Here is an 18,953-nt window from a genome sequence, read left to right as displayed (position 1 = left end):
AATTTTTGAGCTGACACATATTCAATCAAGATGGCTTTCAATAAGAAAGCCAGTATCAAATTATCACAGTGCTTCCAATACTGCATTTTAAATCATTGCTCCAAAGGTGTAGCACTGAAGTCTTTTATCAGAACTGCATTATTTTTAACACAGGCTTTTTTTTTTTTTTTTTTTTTTTTTTTTTGTGCATTTTATTACAAGGAATATAGCTACGACTCTTGGGGGGATGGGGGGTTTAAATTTGGCTCAAAGCTTCTTCTTTGCCACCTTCCTACTCCGACATCCCTGTTGGAGATAATCATCCTTCAGCAGACCCATGGAGGCACCAGGTGGGTGGTGCAGATAATTGTGCAATTAAATAGTGATTTGAAAGGAGAAAAAGAACTTAAAGAAACACTGCAATTATTAAGATTCAAACTGATGCAAACATTTTATAACATAGCTATAAGCAAATTTTCAGCAATGCATTTCTTTTACTTTACTGGGTATTTAAAATAGTAAAGAAGCAGTGACATTACATACCCCCATGTAGATACGTACCCACATGAGACACACAACTGAAACTTGAAAAAATTATCCTAAAATTTCCAAATAAAGCATCAGGAACCCTTTATACTTTACAATACCTTCGTATTTTAATTTACATTTAAATGATTTTACAGTAAAATATTAACTAAATAATAAATAAATGACTACCTAATTACATATTATTCAGTTATGTATTTAATAGAGACCGTGAAAAAAAAAATCTGGTTTTTTCAGGGTTTTAATATGGCAAAATGCATCAAAAAAAATCTTTTCCTAGTTTGACTTAATCTGGCACGTACTTAATAACAGTATTGGATTAGGAGCCTGCTCCCCATGGATAAAGCAACTGCACAGTTTAAGTGACATTTAGAAATGTAGAATTTATGTTGCTCTTGCCCACGTTTAACTTGGTGTCAAATAAAAGAAGCAGGTATTTACACTGTGCTTTAGCTAACATGTAACAGACTCGTACTGAATTATTTTGGTCTTCACTGGTTTGATTATAGCGAATGGGATTTTTTGGCATGTATTTCAACATTTACTTTATGTTAAAAAAATCCAAACCACATTCTTTCAACAGCATGAAAAAAATGAAGTGTGTATTCAAATACACCAATGAAATCTCCTCAGTAACAGGGGTGTGATAGCCCTGCTGGTCCCAGCACATCCAGATAACATCTTTGAAGTGATTTTAAAATAATGGAGAATATTTCTCTAAATAACCATGCTCATAACTATTAGTTTGACAAAACAGATAGCAACAAAATGGAAAGTGTGCCATAGTTTTGATGAATGGATAGTGGATAACTTCCCTTTTCTCTTGCTTTCTTGTAAGTGCCTCTTAGAAAAACATTTATAATTTAGGAGCTTTCTCATACATTTCTCCTGCAAGACTATTTGAGTTAGGCATTCTCAGAATGCTCTGGCTTAACATACCTATGCTAAATTCACCATTAGCAGTGTTATGCCTCAGGGAGAACCCACCTAGGATATAGAATATAGTTAAATTAATAGTTGCTAAACAGTATCTAAATTCATTGAAGTTGTGGGCCTGAGTACAATTTTCTCACACTATCTTGGTGTTTGTTGTTGATATATCTTTCAGAAAGAAACACACAGGTATAGTTTGGTGGTTTTGTTGTTGTTCTTTGGTGGGTTTTTTTGGAACTACACTAAGATTCTCACATTATTCCTCTAATTCACCTAATTATATTGATTGTTTAAATATAAAACTCTAAGGTTAAATCCAACTGCTTCCAAGATTTTCTCAATGGTTTCTGTAGTTTGATTAGTTTCAGTTTCCCAATGAGGTAAAATTCAGCCTTAGAAAATTTACTAAAACCTGTCAAACTGACATTTACAAGGTTATCCCATTACAGATAAACGCTCTTATGGAACTTGGGTCCATATTAGGTCATGAGCATTCACATTTCTTTACATTACAAATTTAGGTTATTTCATAAGAGTGTGAGTACCCACAAAAAACCTCACATTTTGACAACAATTAACTAGTGGACCTGTATTAAATATACAGGTAAGAAATTAACAGGATTTCTCACTTTGAATTAGCAGTGTACACAGTAACATTTGACACTTTTGATAATACAGCTATAGATACAAATTTAAACCATAAATTTACCCTTATATTATACAAAAATAAATATATGATATAGCATATTTGACATATTTAAGGGTTTGATGTTTGAAATTACAATTATTTCCAAGTAAATTTAAAAAAAATGTGTCTTTCAGGGGGTTTATTAATTTTATTTCCTATTCTAACAATGCATTCAAGTTTGAAGGAATGTTTTACATTGCCATTAGTCTTTTTGTATGTGGCTTCAACTAACTCCTCAGTGCCATATACCTTAGAGAACTTAATGCTGAATTACCTAGAAAAGGAAGGAAAGAATTTTCTTACTCATATTCTCAGTAATACTTCAACTTAGCAACTGAGTATGTCTGTAAGAGGGTACTGTTTCTAAATCCCCTTTCTGCAAGCAACTTCAAGGATAAGTGGATCGTGGAAACAAGAAACCATCAGAGCTGTGGGAAGGAAAAATGTGATTTGTTTTCAGAGCCAAGTGTGGGTAACGTAAAGAGATTACAAACCTATACAAAAATTCAGTTTTCAACTTCTCCCAACTGCCTGCAGTTCCAGCAGTTTCCAGGAGCAATACCACTGAAGAGCTACTTTAGGGATACCATTGGGTTTTTATTATATAGCAGAGACAGTATCATAAATATTCATTAAAAAATTTTGAAGTCTAATCATCTTTCCATTCATAAAATCACTGTCAAACTAACAATGAATATAAAACATGATAAATATTTGGGAATCGTCTTATCCTGTTCTCTCCAGTATTGCCTAAAACAAATATGTTTCAGAGATGTTGCAATAGAGGAATAACTAGTCAACAATTTGATTACATAGGCAACCACTCACCATGTGCGAAGAGGAGAATTTCTCTGTGTGTTTTGGAAAATACAGACAACATATAAAACTGTGTTCAGAGATTCAGAGCACACCTATCAAGCAAATACCTATTAATCTAGAACTGTCATGAAAATTCAATAATCTCATCACCAACAGCCTTCTGACACTGCTTTTCCGACATATTCTAAAAAACACAATTATTTTTCTCTAAATCAAGTCAGTCCAGCAGGGATTATTTGACTGAAATGATGGAAAAACATTGTGGTACAGTACTTCAAGCAACCTTTCACAGCTATGCATTTATCTGGGAGGCAACAACTGAACTTGCGTAGTGAAAAAACGCAGCAGCATTCCATAAGACATATACAGGCTCTAAGGGCAAGTTTAGGTCCTATTTCAAGGATGACTCGTCTAAAAATCCATATAACATTATGTCCCAAAAGCATTCTGTAATCTTCTTTTAAGGAAACAGCTCGGAATCTTCATGTTATTGCCTTCTTTATGAAAATCAGATATTCTAATGAACCAACTGAATAGCTTTTCTTTTCCATAACTTAAACAGAAATATTAAATATTCTACTGCAAAAAAGAGGTTGACTTATGATCTACTGTACTTGTGATGAATACAGTTACTATTCTGGATGAGAAACACTTGACTGTTTTTTCACTAGCTTAATTTTTGCCCATTTGACTTTTTTATTCACCAAATTAAATTACAAGTCACTTTGAAGGGATTTGGGTTTTAATTCATTCTGATACTTTTTTTGTAACAGGTCTCATTGGGAACATTTAAATTTTTTTCTTCTGAAATTAAAACATTATAGTCTTCTGAAGAACATTGTCTTGCATACCATACAATCATTGACCATCATATTACTGGTCTCTAGAAATATTAATCTTTTCTGTTCAATATTGCTAACAAAAAGCCACTGATTTCTCAAATTCTTTGTTTTACAGTTAGAAACCCCAATGATGTGTTGTCACTCGAGGAATAACCTGTAATGGATATCTGTAAAAGTATTAACTTCAAATGCTAGGCATATTATCACTCAAGATAACAAAATATATTTGTATTACTCCTTGGTATATGCAATTATAAAATGAGACAATACCTAGCAATCATGCCTATCATTATAAAGTGCAGGGATTTCAACTTGGTGCATAAGAAGCTGCAAGATTTTAAAAATTAAAGGTAATAAATACTTTTTGTTTTGATTTTCTAACCTGAAGACAATGAGGTGGAAAAGACCAATAATTTTTTTGATGTCACAAAATCATTGCCACAATTAATTCAGCAAAATTAACTACATTGTTCAATTATTGCTGCAATTCTTTTTTACATCATTAAAATTCATAGAGGTTGCTAAAGCTCTGCTTACTGTTTGGGAAGTTCCATTAGGCAAAACATTAGTCACAGTCAGATGTGCTGCTAAACACAGAGACTCGGATTTCATACATGCTGCCCTAATCATTTTTTTTCTTTTTTACGAAATGTCTCAGAAGGTTGAGCGAAGACAAACACAGAACACAGTACTGGAACACACTTTTGTTACATCTGTGGACTGTGCTGTATCTGATGGGAGCATTACATTAATACTGAGCTGAAATTATCTGGGTTTATGCCTCTTTATTCAGCAGCAAAAACAACCAAGTCTACTGATAGATTTTTCAAAAGATATTTAGTACTTAAAGAATTCACTAATATAACATGCAAAAATATTTTTATAAAAAAAGACAACTAAACTATTCAACCTTTATATTATATATTTTTTCATAGATTTTTTCAGATTCCCTCCTGGCAAACACGTGTTCACTGAACAGTTTTTTCAGTCTTATATACACTTATATTTTGTAATGTATGTCATGTAACCAGTGGATAAACGAGTAGAGAAATGCTAATCTCTGGGATTAGGTATGTAATTTACTTTAGCAAGCTACCATACTGAAGTTACTCACATTGATGCATGTAGGCTACAGCTGTTCTAATTCCAGCCAGATATTTACCTCTCTCTGTCCGGGGAGTAGTGGTCATCTATAACACGGTGTCTATCCATCCGGTTCAGGGTGTTGTAATGCGCAGGGGTAGATCGACTCCCTCGTGGTCCCTGATCCGCATTCCGACTAAGGACAAAAGATATGAGGTTCTGAGTTTTGAGTGTGCCTGGATGACATCCTCTCACTGGTTTGTAAAGACAATTATTAGCAAACATGTTGGTAACAAGATCTGTTATCTGACCAGACTTTTGTATACATTTAAAGTCAAATGATTTTAAATCTTAGAGTAAAATAATTTCTCATTTAGAAAACAGTGCCAAGTCCATGATAGGGATAGAGCTCTCTTTTTTTGTTCCAATGTGTTTCTTCTGGAAATAAGAGTAAATTTTTTTCCTTCATTAAAAATGTTAATCTTAGACAAAATTTCATTAGTTTTTCCAGACTTCAAGGAAGAATTCCTTTCTAACTGAAACACACACTCTAAACAATTTTTTATGAGCTCTTTATTTTGGCTTTACTATAAAGACATAAACTGTAGTAAGACACAATGGGGACTTGTGGCTGTTACTGCTGAAAACATTGGCATCTGAATTAAATAATAGCTGCTTGTTTTGCCCTGGAAAACTCATTCTGTAATCTCACCAGAAAAACTGAAAAAACCCAGAACTGTTTGTGCAGGCTTGGTTAAAGAGCACCAATCACCTGTACTATTTGAAACCAAAACTTCCCCTATCGATTGCTTTGCTCAGTTTATCTATCAATACCTGACACACACTAACTTCACTTTTGCTGCTCTGTAAAACAAATCCACAAGAATAGGAAAATAAAAGGCAACAGTTAACTGTAATAATTACTGGATAATTAAAACATAATTGTTTTGTATAGATTTGAAAATAACAAATTTCATGCTTCCCTCCATACAAGTTCAAGTTTTAGACCAATACATTCTTCTGTCCCCTGTCCTTTACTGCAATCTGCAGTAGCATGAGCCTAAGTTTCCTTTTTTTTTGTTTTATACCACTCAGTTCCCCTTTCCTTTCTTGTCACTTTGCCCTTTTGGTACCTGTCATACTTATCCTTTATCATTCACCAGTTTCTGATTAGTGTTAACTTGTACGTGTATCCTTCATTGCTGCTGCCATGCCATCGTTTATTTCTGCATATAAGTGCTATAAAGATGTTGTGTTACACACAAACTTTTGCCTTCAGCTCCACTTCATTTGTTATAAAACATTTTCCACTCTGGCATTCGTAAAACCAAATACTGAGTTTACTCTGGCTGGTAAACTTTATATTTGCCATACTAAGAGCATAATTCTTCTGCCTTCTGCTCTACAACTCTTTCCTGCAACTTCTTTTCTGTATGTTTTTTAACTCCCCCTATTTATACTAGTTAGAAAATCCAGCATTATCTTTACCTGCCATTGAACACTGTCATGTGTATTTGTAGTTTAGAATGGACTTTAACAGGGTTCCTCTGCTGTTCTTTGTTAACCTCTTTTTACTTTTCCCAACAACCAAATCTCAGTCCTCCTTACTGAGCTCTAGATCCTCTCTGACCCTTTTCCCAGTGTGTTTCTTTCATGCTTCAAAAAAAAAATATTTTACTTTACTTATCTCTTCCTTGACTTAAATACTTGAGTTTTCTCAAGCTATCATTTCTTTGAAAAATTTCCCAAAGATCTGGGCTATCTGCCTACATAATCAAAACTCCTACCTAAACTCTGATTATAAGACTTAGTCTGTAAAACTCAGTACCATCCTGTCTGCTAAAATCACTTTCTGTAAGATTATTTTATTGGTTTTTTGTTCTAAATAAATATTTATTTTCTTGAAATTTCTGTATTTTATCAGATTCTGACCATGCTTTTAACATCCTACACAACTGTATTTCTCCTGCTTCACAGTATTACTACTTTTTCAGTTCTGTTTCACTCTAGGGATACCTTTATTAGACAGATTTACTATTTAACAAAAAGAGATATACTTTCCCCAAAGAACTTTGTTCTCTAAGAAAATTTTCTTTCACAACATGTGTCTTCATTCCCTAGAAACTTTCTTGCAGTTGACAGAACATGGATGGAAGAAACTAGATAACAGGTAAGCAGGTGAAAATTTGTAATTTCAGGTGGTGATGGTAGAGAATAAGGAGCATCCTACTGGATTTATTACACTATTTCAGCATAGTTACTTTCTATAGTCACCTCCATCTTGCTTTTTCAAGTGTATAGTCTTAGAAAAAGCTGAACCTGGTGTTATTTAGTGCCTGCCACAGTCTAAACTCCGTTCTGATCTACAGAGAAAATAACAGTACGTTAAATATATTAGCTTAAAACACTACAAGAGCAGTAGCAATTTCTTGTCAGCTATGATGCAGTGGGCCTTTGGTGGAGTTTGTTAATAAACTTAAGTAGGACTGAGGACTGCAAAATGGTTTCTAAGATATAACCACAACTTCTATGGCCCAAAAACTCCTGCCCGCAGAGGTGCCAGTAATGGGAAATCTCGGGTGTGCAGCATGCTCACTGCAGTTAGGACATCTGTACGGCAGCACATGCACAACTCAACAGCATGCAAATGTGATTGATAATTCTTATAGATTTCCTGAGTACACATTCATTTTCAGTAGAACTAGAAAAGACATTTCTGTAGTACATAGATTATACTTCTTTTCTACAAATCCTCAAGCTCTCATAACCCAATTTTCTGAGCTCAACAAGTCCCCAGAGAAATGATTTGGTGTGTGGGCAGGGAAATATTACACAAATAATGCATTTGATTCTGGCATTGTAGGAAACAGCTGCAATAAATCCAAAACTATATTTAAAAACTTAGCTTTAGGAAAGTTAAAAAGCAAGAGACATTTTGAACGTGTAAAGAAATGCAAAACTACAAGAAAAAGAAAAGTACGTTTTTCAATTATGTTAAACAAGTGTTAATTACCAGCTTGGGTAAAAGTTCTGCCCAAAATGCGCACAACATGCATGCAGACAGAAACACATAAAAACACAAACATACACACACAAAGAGATTTTGCTCACATTTATGTCTATATCTCAGACAAGCTCTGGAGATTGAGCATAGGCAATTACTTAGGCTGAAATCAGTATAGTAAAAATCAGAATAGGCCCCTTTCTGTCTACCATTTATTTATGTCTCATTTCAAGTCAGGCTGTATGTTTTAGATGGGTTTAGATTTCAAATAGAAACACACAGTTTCTGCCTCTTAGCTGTATGAGATGATGTGGGATAATTTGGGATCCTGGAACTTCACTAATGCCAAAGGATATCATGTAGGCTACATCCATTAGAGGAAATGGCAAGTAAAACCATAAGTAAGATATTATGAAGTCAAGAGAATTTTAACTTAACAAAAAGAACAAAGGTAACAGAAAGGAAAGCAGAACACAGGAGAATCAGGATAGCTGCAAGAAAGGGAGAGGAACGTGCTCCTGCCAGGAAATACTGGATACTAAATCTTCAGTATTAAAGGGGAATTGTGGACATTATGGACAAACGAAGTAACTTGCACTTTCATTTCAACTGAGTTTCATAATCTGGAAACTTATCCATTCATAGCAAAATAAGTGCTGGAAAACAGGTTTCATTCCCATTAACATCTGTCTTTCTGCTTCCTTTCTCTTAAGAAAGCTTATCCTTTCAATTAATTAGCAGGCAATATCCAAAAGGACTAGCTTTTGGAAGAAATTTCCTGGTCTTTTTTTCTCAAGATAAATAATTATCAGAGACCTTCCAAGATCAGGAGTTGATATCCTTCACTATAAAATTGTATGTCTGTCAGTTTATTCTTGATGATTCAGAAGTGTGGAAAAAAGAGTAGAAAGGAAGCTATTATGGACAGCAAGTGAGGCTCCCCAGAACCTTAATTCTACAGAAACAAAAGGGTTGAAAACATCCACCGTCATATGAATGCTAAGGAAATATCCAATTATCACATACTATAAAACATGGCACCTGTAAATTGCTCTAGAAAACGAAAATGTGGAGAAATATTTTTCTTTCCTTAGATTGGACTGCATTGAATTTTGATGAAAAACTAGATATAAATAGGCAGAAGATACAATTATGTAATCATATAATAAATAATATAGTAATAATAAACCATAAATAACATAGAATTATATATAAATTAGGCACATCACTATAATGTAAGAAAAATCATTATTGGCTTGACATAATTTTGTAAGATCTAACCAATTCATTGCCATTTTGAAAGTCTGGAGATCATTTCCTGTATTGGTACAGGATCAATACCACTTCAATTTATATAACTGCATAGTTAAACAAGAGTTTACCTTTGTGGGGGAGGGACACTGGGAGACCACGATCTAGTCCGTCCTATACTATCTCCACGGTGAGGGGACCCTGATCGAGAACAATGATTAGATGACATTACTTGTTCTGGCACTGATAATGTTGAACTTTGAAGATCTCTCCCATTATGTCGATAATCTAAAAAGAAATGCAAATATTCAGTGAATCTGAAGTTGCACTTTTCAATTTCCTGCCATATCCGTAGTAGTGAGAAACTCAATAAGAGATGGGATTTGATCAACAGTGTTATCATGTGTTCTTGGGTTTTATTATGAAACATACATATGTAAAGTTGACTCCTGTTGTTGTGATTTATTTAAGTACAATTATGGCTCCTATAGTCACTAAAAATTAATACCATGCACCAAATTGGGGACTTACCATTTATGGTTAATATGATGTATTAAAAATAAAACAAATTAAACTGATTGTTCCTTAGAATAACAAAGCTGATTATTGCATTTTTAATTAAAATTGTATTGCAACTGTTTTGTACAATGTATTTCAAATAGAAATGTCCATAATTAAAAATTAATCCAAAGTTTAGTTCAAATATTTGGGACAGGAAGCTACTATGTAGTTTAATAAAGAGACTGGGCTCAAGAAAGATTTGTATCTCAGAAACAATTAAAGTAACAGTGACTCAATGACATCAGATTTCACTCACAATTCTGAACTAAAAAACATGATTCCTTCACAAATAGCAAGCATCCTGGCTTAATCTTGATAAACCTTAATAGAAGGCATAAATGGTCTAAGCAAAAGCCTCCAAGTTACACTGGCCTAAAAGGCTAACACATGGATATTTTACACAGGCTTTTAATAAAAACCTTTTTTAAAAGCTGGATGTATTAAAAGTGATTGTCTTCATCTAATCAAAAAACCTGAATTGACTGTCCCAGGGTGCAATACTCTCTGTGAAAAAAAGATGCCAGATATACAGCAATTTCAAATAAATTTCCCCCAAATTTTGTGAGGATGAAATTAAAACATAATGATAAGAAACTGAAGATTTGCAATTGTTAACCTGATTATAATGCTTAGCAGGAATAGGTCTTCAGAGAGTTCCTGGTGGCTGTGACAACTGATATAACTGATTTCTTTGTTTTGAAGACAGTAACCAAGTAAAGAATAGTTAGAGAGATCCACCTGGCACTGGAAAAATTCTTGCCCATGAAACTGTTAGGCTTTTCCCATGAGAATCTTCCAAGAGTATAATAATCTTCCGCTCATGATTTTTCTTATTTTTCTTCCTGGAAAATGTTCACTAAGGACCTAAACAAAACCTTATTAATTCATTCCACTTTATGGTTCCAAGTATGTTCAATACTTTCAACTGAGTATTCATATTTACTGTATGGCCTCACAACCAAAGATATATATAAACAATCCTAATTCATAAATAACTTCTTCCTCCTATGTTTAGGAGTAAACTGCTTTGTGTGTATCTGGTATGCGTACATAAAGTGAAAAAAAAATCCACATCATCATTACATCACACTAATATAATGATGTTGAGGATCACATAGTCTCTCCTCACTACACAGCAGTCAAACCATGTTATGTGAATCTTCAGCTGAGAGTCAGTAATGAAATACAGACTTTTATCCTATATACAAAGTACATTTATTAGCATAAGCACTGACAAAACATGTAAGGGCCAGAGCAACATAATTCTGAAATCACCAAGGCGAGACAGGGGAAATTTCATCTGTGTTTGAAACAGGGTGTTACTCACTCACTAGTGAAGTGTAGGAGATAAATAAATAAATTTTTTGCAAGTCAGTCTGGAAATCATTATATTCTGCAATTTTCCAATTCTTTAACCAGAGGTAAAAGAGCTAAAGTAACAGTAGTGGGGAGCCCACCCTGCAGCAGACTCCTGGCAGGACCTGTGGAGCTGTGAAGAGAGAAGCCCACACACTGGAGCAGGTTTGCTAGCAGGACTTGTGACCCACACTGGAACAGTTTGTTCCCGAAGATCTGCACCCCATGGGAGGTGGAGCAGTTTGTGAAGAACCCAATGAACTGACATTGGAGAAGTTCAAGAAGGACTGTCTCCCATGAGAGAGACCTCACTCTGGAGAAGGGCAATAGAGTGAATGGTTCTCCCCCTGAGGAGGAAGGAGTGGCAGAGACAATGTGTGATGAACTGACTGCAACCCTCATTCCCATCTCCCTGCACAGCTGAGAGGGAGGAGGTAGAGAACCAAGAGTGGAGTTGAGACGAGAGACAAGGAAGGGGTGGGGGAAAAGTGTTTCAAAACTGGGGGGGGTGGGGGATATTTTATCATTATCCTACTCTGATTTTATTGGTAATAAAATACTTTCTCTGAGTTGTCTGTTTTGCCTGTGACAGTAACTGTTGATTGATCTCTCCCTGTCCTTATCTCAACCCACAAGTCTTCAGTGATACTTCCTCTCCCGTGTCCAGCTCATGAGGGAAGCGATGGAGCAGCTTTGGCGTCCACTTGGCATCTAGCCAGGGTCAATCCACCACACATAAATGAGTAGCAAATTATTATCAATTTCTAGGTATTGAAATAAAAAATATGATTTGCAATACAAGAACACAGAGAGAAATATTTTCTTGTTATCCTAATAATGCATAACTATTGATAGAAAAAAGACAGAGATGGTTCTCTGTATTTTGCATACACAGGGAGAATTTGTTGCATTTGGAGATGGAAAACAATAGAGTAGTAATATGAAGAAACAGGTAAATCCTTTGAAAAAATTCAGCAGTTTATATAATATTATGTATGTACAGTCATTGAAGTATGAGGGGAACGAGCAATACCATAAGGTATTCTAGATGACTAAACATTCTGAGGGGCAAGGTAATCAATTAAGAAAACACAAACAAAAACCTTCTTTGTCTAAAAAATTCCTAGAAGTGAGAACAAGTAAATCACAATTATTGAATTATTTAAATCTGCACATAGAAACAGACTAATTACTTTGGAACAAAAAGCCTCTTCCAGCTCTAATTTGTTATTTTAGTTGACCACTTGCACAGTATTGTTGCAATAAATCAAAATATATCATTATATAATTAATTGTCAAGTCTAATCCTGATCGAATAAGTGCTTTACATTAATTTGGAAGTAGACATGCAGTGCTTTCGGGTAACTAACACTGGTACTGCTTCCTTATGACAACAACAAAGGCAAAAAAAAAATCAGCATGCCTAGAAATTTTGCTACATTTTGCTACATTTTTGCTACATTATTTGAACAAAACTAGATGTGTTTAGCTGTGATCAAAGAAATAGACTAATACTGTCTAATAATATTGTTGCCAGAAAATAAACTTTGACATTTGTAATTAATTTACTTAAACCAAAAATTATTATATTCATAAACTCCTCTTTTGCCAACAGGTCACACATTGAAAAGCAGATGTTTCAGTAAGGCAACCCACTAGCATGAGATAATTTCAAAACTGTCCTTCAGTTTTGTAGAGTTAATGTAGCTCTGATTGAACTGTTTGTACTGTAGGTATGATTTAACTTGCCATTTCAAAATATTGCATATCTAGGTGATAAGGTTAGAGAAAGTAGGTTAAAACATTCTCTTCTGAAAAGAAATTATAGACAGTAGAAACAGGTCATAAGCACAGACTGACCAATAAGTTGCTATTGAGCAAAGCAGATACTTATTTATAGCAGTAGTAAAAATAGGACAAACATTATCCTGCTTGCAGCTATAAATATTGAGTCATCACCATAGAATCAAAGGCTCTATAACTATGGCAAGCCTCTTAAATCAACATAGAGAGTACACAGAACCTGATAATCAGTGTAGAGATAATCAGTGATAAACAACTGTGAGCTGCAGATACCTAAAAGACAGACACATGACAAAGATAACTGCAATGCCACCACCTTCTTCTTTCATGGGAAGGTTTCATTAAAAACTGATACACATGAAAAGAGGGATTTTACAAGGCACACTAAATACAGCTTCTTCAGACCTTAAGTTTTAGTTTTATCTGATTTAAGAGAGACTATTAATATACTTGACTTAAAGTATTAATCCACACAGTATAGCTGTACTGTGCTAATATTATGCTATGCAGGGTACATATTCAATAAATACTGATATTAATGAATTGTTAATAAATTATGAATCTTTCAGGAACAAAATTGCAGAAAATCACAAACTTCCAAATATTAGGTTCACATCCTCAGCACTAAAATAGCCCTAAAAAGAATTAATTGAAGTGTATTAATGAAGATTTTAATTTAGATGCCTTGCTGCTTGATTTACTTGAAAGAAAGTCTGTGTATGAAAATTGTTCTAGAAAGGCAGTACTAGAATGGCTGTTCATCACAGGCGACATCATGGACTTGTTTCTGACGCTGATGCTAAGTGGCATTTTCTCCACTTTAACGTCTGTACTTGATTGAGGCGTCAAGCTTTCAGATATGTAACTTTCTAACACTCACAGTGGTTGCACTTAGAACAAGCACTAATTAAAAACAATTATATAATCAAATTGCCAGAAATGCTTAACATACCAAGATTTCACACATGGGCACTTTGGAGGGAGTTCAGTTCTTTTATACAAATGTGCTCAGCTTCTGCGGTGATTTGAACATCTAAATGAAGAATTTGGATGTCCTCTAAAAAAACTGCTGACAGTCACTGATCAAATAAATTGAATTAATAATATTTGAATACTGTATAAGTTGCAGAAACATTATGCATTGCTTTGGGGAATAATTTTGTATCAAAATATTACTCTACAAATACGGGAAGAAGGAATGTACAGTGAAAGGAATCGGTAAACATGGCAGTGGGAACAGCTGGTTACTTGCTGCATAGCAACTCATTTCCTCACAGGTATATTTAGCTCTACAGCACTAACTGTATTTATGGGCCCATTACACTTGAGACAATTCTTTCCTTACGGGAGAGCATTACCACACAGTAATAAACTACAGCTTGCTGAGTTTTCAGTGCTGTTCCTATACCCATCATGACATGAAAAGCTTGGGGAAAAACCCAAACCACCACAGGTAGTATTAAGATGTTTCTTCTTAGTTAAGCACTCATCCATGTATATTTTCATCTGTCCAACAAGTCCCCCAAATTAGCCTCCTCTTCACACTGTTGATTGGAATTTATCAGTCTTTTCTTGTACATTTCCTTTTTAGAAGTGCTCTTCACCACAATTGTAACCCACCTCAACAAATCTTTCCCTTATGTGAGAAGTATTCACTAAGAGCATCTCTGATAGGAATGCAACTTCATTGCAATTTTCACTACCTATTAATGCCTTTGTCACTCCATAGATATTAGGACTATGGTAGAACATAAACTAACACACCAAGCTCATATTTGCTTAACTTTCCTCGAAGAGAATGCGACTGGTAATTATTAATAATCTGAAAATAAAACTTGAATCAAATTCCATCTTTACTTTCAAAGTGGAGTGATACAGCTTATATTTTAAAAAGTTTTGACTAGTTTTGACTAGTTTAAAGAAAAGCATTGAGAGAATTTCATTGTTTAAAGAGAAAGATGATTTGTCAGCTGAGGAAATGATACGGAAGAATTTTTTTTTCTTTAACAATAAAAATATTACATTCAAAATTTAAATAAGAGAACAAACGTACAAATGGAAAGTATACATTAAGAAATGAAAGTAAAAATTCAAGGAAAAACTTGAAAAATTATAATCATGTGTGAAGAACTTTAGGCATAAAGTTTTAATTAATATATACATCATTTGTTTAAAAGAAAAGAAAGTGGTTAAAGATCCATTGATCTAGGGGGTCAGCATAATGATTATTTTAACATGGGTTGAATTTCACTTTCAGTTTGGGAGGGGGATTTTTGTGATACACAGACTGACATTTTTAACTCAAGGGAGAGCCAGATAGAACACATTTTAGACCAGGGCATTTGGTATGAGCACACAATAAAATAAAAAGCTTGTCAGTGTTAATGTCTGAAGTTACTGGGCTTTTGGGTCACTACAGACTCCCATTTAGGGCTAGCTGTTGATCTACAATGAAATCCGTGTTTTAGTAGGGATAGAAGTAATCCACTCTATGTGCTAATGCTGTAAGATGTCTTTCAATAGGCAGTTGATTTCCATCTGTAACCAAAGTGTGTTTTCTGCATCTGCTTTGAGAAGCAATCATCCACAGGATTCAGGTATAAAAATTCAGCCCACGTTATCAGCAAATTGAGAAAAAGACATTTCCTCTGCAGCGAAGGCTGCAACATGATGGTGAAATAATTCTTTTGAACAAAGGATTCCTCAGGTGTTCTGAGAAGTGAAGCAAAAATGGATAATTGCTTTTTGTTCTTCTTCAAACACAGAAATATTTTTGTAAGTCCAATGATATTTTCTGTACTGATTGTTACTATTTTTTCCTAATTTACTTATCTCTAACTATCCTCTGAATAAATATCTACTTTGTATTCTTATTTGCTCCTGAAACATACTGCTATCTTCTGCATAATGATAAAAAGTAATCACTATAAATGTTTTTCTTCTCAAGGCTAGAGACTGCATTCTCTTACTTGGAAAAGCTCTTCTCTATAGAGGTTTGTAATGCAGTCTATGCAGAATTCACTGCCTTACATACTTCCACGATTCATCTGTTGAAACACATCTCAGATCACAAGTGTTTCATAATACATTATAATGGATATAATATATTGATGCAGAACTGAATTTTAAACATTAATATCCTGCTTAATATTTTAGTGTTACAAAAATAATAGGTGAGAATTTTATGATTAAATGGTCTTGACAATACATGTCTCTGTTCATAAAGTCAGACTCAGTAGGCTGCTTGTACTCCCTAGGTTAAACATATACTATAAAGTATCTGTAATGAAAACTATTTAGGAATTACAGTCCATATTCACTGAATTTTTTAACTGTAACATCTGCTCAACTTTGGACACTAGAAAGAAAAAAAAAAAAGCCAACCTGCCTTTCACAGAGTTGTATTTATTGTTATAATATAAATGATGTTTTGTAAACTTTTCTGACATTTAAAAAAATCAATATAAAAATACTGTATTGCTTTTATCAAAAAGCACATAAGAGCACTCTAAAGGGCATGTGTAGATGCTGATGTACTCCCACACAGAACTACTGGCGACAGACAACTTTGAGGGCCAAGGTATATTTTTCAGGACAGCAAAATAAAGGCTTTAAATTGTTTGAGGGCTATGTATAACCATTCTAAAGAAAAAAACAGAACAGCTAATGCTGCTTATTCCACTATCCTGGTAAGATGCCAGCAAAGATAAAATATAATAGAGACTCTATTCTAGTGTTTCGCAAGATGAATGTATATTATATTTGAAGAGAGCTATTTTAGAATCTCATAAAAAATGCCTTTTAAATATGTAATATGTGACAATTGCTGTTGGAGAAAACATATGTAGCCAGAAAAAAGACATTGAATTTTTTCAATCTGTTTATCACTATTTTCTTAAAAGCCTTTCCTGCTGACAGAAGCAACAGACTGACATTTATTTAGATTTGTCCAAGCAGACTAAGATCCAAGCCACAAGAAGTGATAGGTTTTGTGAATAATTTTTCCAAGAGACCATAAAATCACAGAATGGTTTGAGTTGGAAGGGAACATCTAGTCAACTGTTATTAATAAAACTAAATGGAAGAGGAGCAAAAAGATAATTTTTATTGTTCTTAAAGATTTCTGGAGTTCAGCTCTCAGGTGTGATACTAGGAATATGCATTAATTTTATGGAAAGAATCACTGAGAGTACTTGAAAGATGTTGGCAAGCTTACTACATGTAATACACTATTTACATAGCAGACAGAAGAAGAGCAAAGTGTCATGTTAAATAAAACTTGAAAATACAAAATGAAAGAACTGGGGTAAGTAAGAAAGAAAGAAAACAAACAGAGACAAATGGTTTCATGCAAGGAGCACATATATTTAAACCAAGATTGTGATGAGTCTACAAACGAATAGAGGAACTTTAAATGATAGAGGGAATGATAAGGAGAATGGATGATAAGACAAGACAAGACTAAACCAGAAGACTTACAAACACAGTGACAGCACCACAAAAAAAGTAAGGCAATAAATTAATATTTCGAAACCTAAAAACCATCAAATTTTCCTACCCACACAGGCAGGCTGAAATAAAATGCAACTAAGGTGTAAAATTGTTCAGCAAAAATTCAATAGCTTACAGATCCTAAAAAACTAAACATATGTCAGAAACCCAGGTAGGGAAGTAAACTCATTCATTGAACTGTAAAGACCATAATTATACAAGTTGTCAAAAGGTAAGTTTATTGAATCAAAATTGTAAATCTAGGTGTTTCATAAGAATCCTGTTGATGTTCAAGCACCTGGTAAAAAATTTCTGGAAAACCTGGTACCTTTTTCCAGGGCAGGAAAAAAATGTCACTTTCAAAACGATGCTACACTGGGCACTTTAGAAATATATCCATCAAATCCAGTTCGTTCTTACCTTTATTATTAAGCTCCAAAGTTAGATTGATACATGTTTAATTTAACTGACCCACAGTAACAAGAAAGCCCCTATTTTTGGGAGGACAGGCAATTTGAATGCCTTAGAGACTACTAATTACAGAAAGAAAGCTCACCGAAGACTGAAAGTACAGAAAATAGGAACAAAGGACTTCTGAGAATGACTGCCTCTTTGCTTCCAGTACTTCACACCACTCTGGCTACATATCCTTCTTGTGTTCTGACTGTAGTAAAGCAAACAGGGGAGTGGGAATATAAAAATGCTGTAAGTTTTCCTAAATAGCTTTCTAATTAAGGTAATAATCTGAAAACTGAGCCTGTTACTGTTTGAAGATTAATGTTTCAAGGAAAACAGAAACTTTAATGGTTTTGCAGCCCTAGTGTTCTTTTCCTATCTGCTACAACTGCTGGAAGCCTAGCACAAATATGACTTGCTCTGTTTATAGCATGAAGTCTGTAAAATTTTCTGTCAGTTTATAAAAAGGGCTATTTTATAAAACTTACATGCTGTTTATTTAAAAAAAAAAGAAAAAGTTATCTCCTTAAACCAGCAAGTGCAAGACCCATGGCATGGAATAGTAACATACCAGGGTCAAAAATTAAGCAAAGTCTATGAGATAACCATGAAATAGCTGGAAATAAAAGGATGGCTATGTAGACAAAACAGAAACACATCAGAGCTCAGACTGTTAACAGGTTTTTGAAACAGAACTAGGCAAACATGTATAATTAGATAGTTCACTAAATGTTTGGATTTATCAATACTTGGCTTCACACCATCTGGCAATATCCAGGACTGCCTATCTCACCTCTTTTTTTTCCCCCTCTATTTCCAAGCTGAGCTGTATTCCTCTCATTCCTCTTTCCTATACACCTTTCCTTAGCCTTCAGCAGAATGTACTATATCCCATACACTGATGGGTGGCTGTGTGGCAGGAACATGCTTTGATCGACCTGAGCAGATCGCAGTCTTACAGCTGCTGTGCAGACCAGACAGATTATATGCTCAGCCTCTACTGAGTAAGGCCCAAACCCCACTATGTAACACTTGAGCTGGGCCTGACCCAAGAGACCCAGAAACTGTCTAGTACAGGATACTCTCTGTGTGTTAAAAATCTTGGAACTGCAGCAGGATAACAGAATATACACTGAGACCT

At 34.4% G+C, this 18,953-nt stretch overlaps 1 protein-coding gene across 49 annotated transcripts in view; it reads right to left on the bottom strand.

The window, feature by feature from the left end:
• Positions 1–18,953, bottom strand: part of RIMS2 (regulating synaptic membrane exocytosis 2) — a 452,323-nt gene that overhangs the window by 156,837 nt on the left and 276,533 nt on the right. For all 49 annotated transcript variants that reach the window (XM_042036214.1, XM_042036210.1, XM_042036188.1 and 46 more), the window contains 2 exons: positions 9,277–9,433; positions 4,970–5,086 (listed from right to left, as the gene is read on the bottom strand). In XM_042036214.1, the coding sequence (XP_041892148.1) occupies positions 4,970–5,086; positions 9,277–9,433 (274 nt within the window). The remainder of the gene's footprint in view (positions 1–4,969; positions 5,087–9,276; positions 9,434–18,953) is intronic.

This window comes from Corvus kubaryi, unplaced genomic scaffold, assembly GCF_017639235.1.
Source record: "Corvus kubaryi isolate FWS band 111438036 unplaced genomic scaffold, C.kubaryi_AGA036_p1.0 37385, whole genome shotgun sequence".
Lineage (NCBI taxonomy): Eukaryota > Metazoa > Chordata > Aves > Passeriformes > Corvidae > Corvus > Corvus kubaryi.
The sequence above is the reverse complement of the archived record's forward strand: the minus strand, read 5'-3'. Positions and strand labels throughout refer to the sequence as shown.